This window comes from Acyrthosiphon pisum, chromosome A1 (assembly GCF_005508785.2).
Source record: "Acyrthosiphon pisum isolate AL4f chromosome A1, pea_aphid_22Mar2018_4r6ur, whole genome shotgun sequence".
NCBI classification, from domain to species: Eukaryota; Metazoa; Arthropoda; class Insecta; order Hemiptera; family Aphididae; genus Acyrthosiphon; species Acyrthosiphon pisum.
In genome coordinates this window covers 129,413,499-129,418,706 of record NC_042494.1, presented here as the reverse complement: position 1 = coordinate 129,418,706, position 5,208 = coordinate 129,413,499, and the positions used below count along the sequence as shown (strand labels likewise).

General features: G+C 29.0%; 3 protein-coding genes and 1 non-coding gene across 5 annotated transcripts in view; 3 read left to right on the top strand and 1 right to left on the bottom strand.

The window, feature by feature from the left end:
• Nucleotides 1-54, top strand: part of LOC100574628 — a 2,959-nt gene extending 2,905 nt beyond the window's left edge. The window contains exon 3 of the mRNA XM_029486351.1: nt 41-54. Within this exon, the coding sequence (XP_029342211.1) occupies nt 41-54 (14 nt within the window). The remainder of the gene's footprint in view (nt 1-40) is intronic.
• A 1,125-nt stretch (nt 55-1,179) lies between these two features.
• LOC115032983 lies at nt 1,180-1,681 on the bottom strand (the record flags this gene model as incomplete). The annotated part of the gene is given in 1 exon segment (XM_029488313.1): nt 1,180-1,681. A coding segment is annotated over 1 exon segment (128 nt), but the record flags the coding sequence as incomplete, so codon positions are not given.
• Nucleotides 1,682-2,464: 783 nt separating this feature from the next.
• On the top strand, nt 2,465-3,439 carry LOC103310503 (transmembrane protein 203). Of its 2 annotated transcripts, XM_029488312.1 has the most exons (3): nt 2,465-2,608; nt 2,867-3,223; nt 3,280-3,416. In XM_029488312.1, the coding sequence occupies exons 2-3, from the start codon at nt 2,954-2,956 to the stop codon at nt 3,385-3,387; spliced, it is 378 nt and encodes a 125-aa protein (XP_029344172.1). In that variant the 5' UTR covers nt 2,465-2,608; nt 2,867-2,953; the 3' UTR covers nt 3,388-3,416. The 2 variants fall into 2 exon arrangements, with proteins under 2 accessions (XP_029344172.1, XP_008187214.1); XM_008188992.2 differs by having other exon boundaries at nt 2,867-3,439.
• Nucleotides 3,440-4,652: 1,213 nt separating this feature from the next.
• On the top strand, nt 4,653-4,709 carry Mir3015c (microRNA mir-3015c). Its single transcript, NR_040234.1, has one exon. It is a non-coding gene; the product is annotated as a microRNA mir-3015c (primary transcript).
• The last annotated feature ends 499 nt before the right edge of the window (nt 4,710-5,208 follow it).

Sequence of the window (5,208 nt, the reverse complement as noted above, 5' to 3'; positions counted from 1 at the left end):
GGATATTTAGGTTTTACATATTTTTATTGACTTTATGCAGCTCTACGAGGATGAGAAATGTGGACGATTTATCCATCAAAAATTTTGTAGGAAAAAATTTATTTTGCATATTAAAGCATATTTGGGACATTAGAGAATATTTGACCTATTTTACATATTTTATTATTGTTTCTAAAACATCATATATATTGTTAATTTCTCGATTTGTGATTTTTTTCTACCAACAATATTTACAATAAGTACATCACATTTTTTATATTCAAATAACTTAGCTGTCACCCAAGGGTATGCAAGTTATATATTGTTTTTATTGAATTATTTTGAAAAAAAAAAATATTTGCATATTTAAAAGTTTAAAGCATATTTAGAGAATATTTTGGGGTTTTTTTTAGAGCATATTAGCATCATATTTTAAGCTTTTAAGAACCTAAAAATCTGCACTCTACTCATCACATAGCAAATTTTACATTCTAAATAATCTATTTAACTGATTAATATTGGAGCGAATTGACCTATAATAAAATTTAGAAGTAAGAATATTATCTAGTGAACCTGATAGGTTTTTTTTTAGGTTTTAATTTTTAAAGCAAGTTATGAGTATTTTTACAATGCCCCAAAACTATTTACAATTTAAAGATACTCCATAACCTTGCTTTAAAATTAAAACCAAAAAAAAAAAAAAAAACTATCAGGTTCAGTAGATTATATTTTTACTTTTTAAATTTGAATATAAGTCAATTCTCTCCAATATTAATAATAACAGAGTCAAATAGATTATTCAGAATGTGCAATTAGCGTTTGTAAGACGGAAACAGCGCATGCGGGCGTAGCATCCTCTTAAGAATAATAATGAAATATTACGATTTTTTATGTTTTTAATAAGTTGTAATTATTCTACTTGTCTCGACAGTATTAAGCACATAATACATTTTTTTAATTTTTAAGACTGATAAAAATAAATTGGAGATCATATTATTACATCTATAAATAGTTTTAAAATTGAAGTATTACTCATTCTTAACATAATGGGTAGTAACAAATAATGGGTAGTTTTTGGGAACATTTTGGCTACAAGACCACCTAAACCCACCGATATAAGAAGTCTTGAGGCTTGCAAGGTAGACATTTTTTACGAATCCTACGTGTTACGATAATTAGTAAAATTAAGGTTGTACGTACTCGGAGTTCAGTGATTCTCTTGGAGCTACCGCCTTGGTCCGGGCTGACGACACATGCAGAGGTCGAATCTGTTTTAATAAGCACACATTCCTGGGAACGGTTTTTTTTAGCAAACTTAAACCGCTCATAGTTTCGAGTGATGAATGTCAATGGTCAGACACGTATAAATTTCAGATAACGAGAAACCAACTTACAACGTCGTATCCTAGCCTGTTCTAATCCAGATTATATGATTTGTACTGGCTGTACTTGGTCAGTGGCCGGCACCACAGATTTATACTTGACTTAAATATATCTGAAGTCAGTCGTTGTAGTTGTTCTATGGTCTACTCTCCAACGTCTTATCAATTATAAGTTATCCGATTGAATACATTTTAAACAGCTGTGAATGAAAAAGCGTGCAAGCATTCTATTATCTATGGTTAACTCGTGTTTCGTCGTGAATCTTGATCAGACCGAGAAACCGAGAATATTCTGTGATCAGACGATCAGCATCAGTTACCTACTATCTTTATTCTTGGTCTTGGTAAACATAAAACAAGTAAACTACTGCAATACCAACTATCGCTTATTAACATTCAAGTGGTTCTACATATTTTACTATACAGCAAACACTACTGATTAAAAAGTAAATTAGTAAATTCTAGAACCTAAAACTCGTAGAAAATTTCCCATGTCCTCCTTATCGACATCGGAATCGGTTTTGGTGAAAGAACTATTCGTTTCATCAAAAACACCCGTACAGGTAATTATATATTGTTATAATTTATGTTTTATAGTAGGCATGTACATTGTACAAGGTGCTAAAGTACTAGGTAGTTAATATGTAAAATTGTAAAGTCGAAAAGAAGATTATTACAAACACCATTGCTTAACAGTCGAATATTAGTTTGATGTATACAAATCTACAAATTATTCACATAATGAAATATTGTATATTTGTGTGAGATTTAAATATCCATCTTTAGTCGCATTACTGTCAATATTGTTTAATTTTGTGCAAGCCATAGTTGTAAGCTTGTAACTGATGTGTCCATACAACATTTATTGTTATAGTAAAGTTATCATTATTTATTCGTTAAAATTGTGTGTATATAATATGTCTGAATATAATAAATTAGTGTACATTTAAAATACCTAATACATCTGAATAAAACAAAGTCATGTTTATCATTATTTTTACATTACATTTATCTATTAATTTCAAAATTATAAATTTTTACGTATTTGGCTTTAGTTATTAAATTTAAAATTTTTTAGTGTCATTTAACACGAGCTGCCAAACATCTAGAATTAGATAATTCAGTTTTAATATTAAATGGTCTTGGAAAAGCCATCAACACGACAATTGATGTTGCATTGAAACTTCAGGAAAAATTTCACAACACAATCAAATTGGATATACAAACTTCTACAGCTGATATAAAAGGTATGCGTTAAAATATGTTGTATGGACAAGTTTAAGTTACATTTTGTATGGTACTTACTGGTCATCTCATGCATAATATTATATTCTGTTCAGTAAGAGAACATACAGATTCTCGATTGAAACCGCGGTTCACCTATGATAGGGTAGTGTGTGGGGATGAAAATGGGAGAAGAACTGAGTTTTGTTGGTCCGAAGTGTGTTATCTCGCTGAACAGAGTATACTTATTCTATATTGTTTCAAATATTTTTTTATCTTAGATATTTTGGAGCCACTAAATGAAGATGATGATTATGAAGCGAGAACACGATCACTATCTTCTATACATATAAAAATAACTAAATAAAATGTTATTCGCATTGCAAGAGTTGGTGAGATGGTTGGGGCTGACGGTCTTCGAAATGTTGGTGCATCTTATTGCCCTGTTGGTTTTTACAGTTTTTTTGGCACTACGATTAGATGATGTCGCTTTTGCATCAACTATACCCGGTTCCTATGATATATGGATAGTGTTTTCACCATTATTTGTAGCAGACGCGCTATGCACATACTTTAATATCATTGTTTTGATACGTCTCTACATTGAAGGCCACATCAAAGAAGCTGTTACAAGAACTGTATGGTCATCAGCCTTATTGTTTGTGTGGTCTTTATTTAAAGTGTTACTTTGCAGAAGACTAGCAGGGCTTTCAAATCTGGATTATTCAGAAATTATGTCGCCCATATTCATTGTGTTACAACTCATTGCCATACGTGCATGTCAGCTACACTAAAAACATAAAATATATGCCCTTGTAAATTTAAAATATAAATAAACAATTTTTTTTACTTTACTCTTGTTGTTTTTTGATGAATCGTAATACTATATTTTGATACAATATTATACTACAAGTCCCACTGTATTTCTACTTTTTAGTTATGGGGCAATAGAATTTTCTAAGAACTTCATTATTATAATTTATTCATAAAAAACACTATTTATGATTATTTTAATGTTTAAAAATAATTCTTAATAACATGCACAATATTATTTTAGGAACTTGAAAATATGTTGGCAGTTTTCGACTTTGATCAGACAATAGTTGATGGCAATTCTGATATAGTTGCTATTGATTTAATAAGTCCTACCAATCTTGTTCCAAACAGAAGAGATTTTCCAAATAATTGGACTCAATATATGCAACGAGTATTTGATATAATAAAAAGTATTGAAATTCCACCTGAACAAATAATAGATGTCGTATCTTTAATGAGGCCCAATGATGGTATGCCAAAGTTAATGAGAGCCCTTTATGAAAACAATGTTGATATCATAGTGGCATCTGATTCAAATTCATTGTTTATTTACAACTGGTTAAAACACAATAAGTTATCGGATATAGTTTCATGCATTTATACAAATCCAGCAACAATTTCAGATAGTGTTATTAAAATTGAACCTTATGCTGTTCAAAACAAATGCAATTGGTGTACTACAAATATGTGTAAAGGAGCTATTATGGAGGAACATGCATTGAATACAAATAAAAAATATGATAAAATATTGTATTTCGGTGATGGTCAAAATGACTTATGCCCAGTTTTGAAATTGACTAAAAATGACATTGCCTTTCCAAGGTTAGGTTACATTTTAGAAAACTTGCTGAAGTCTCATATAACACCAGCAAAAGTGATTCCCTGGTGTACAGGTGAATATATTTATGAGTTCTTAAAGTCTTCTAAACTAATTTCAGCTTAGATCAATATGTAACTATGTAAGATTGTTTTCCAATAATTATTGGCTTAGGTAACTCTAACAAATATTTATTATGTTGTATAAATTATAAAATATATTGTAATAACATTAAGATATTTACAACTTTTTATTATGTATTTCAAATAATGATGTAAAATACTTTTATTTGTTCAGAAACACAACTATTCTTCAATAAATATTTTCAAACTAAGAATCATAAAAAATAAAAGCATATTATTTTTAGAAATAATAAATATACCCGTGTACAATGTTACTTCAATAATCTTCAATTAACAATAACACTTAGAGCTGTTCTTACAATTGCCGGTTAAGTGTCGATTAACTTTAACCAGATGTTGTAAGAACGACCCTTAATGTTAGATTAACTTTGTTAACTCAAAAACTAATTGGACAAGTTTTCGATATCTCTAATTTTCTTATTTAAATTTAATACCATTAATATAAAGTTTATCATCGTGATTTGTAAAACCCAACCATTAGAGTTGAATATTGGTAAGTCAAACCTAGATAACTTTATTCAACTCTATTGTTTAATAGATATATTTTCATTTTAGTTCTGTGCTGTCTGTTCGTTGAATTGTGCACCGTGTGTTTTAAACAAGTAAAATCATTACCATTAGGTTATGATAAAAAAAAATTGGTTGCTAAAAAACAGAAGATGTTACTTTTTATCGATAATTATACAGCACACAATATTATAACTTCAACATTTAATGTTAGTAAAATGTAATTTTTACTTCCCAATGTCTGTATAAGACTAAAGCATAATTAATAACTATAAAATATAATTTTAAAAACATTGTGATAACTCAACATTTTTAGTAAGTCAAATTTTTTTTTGCCCCC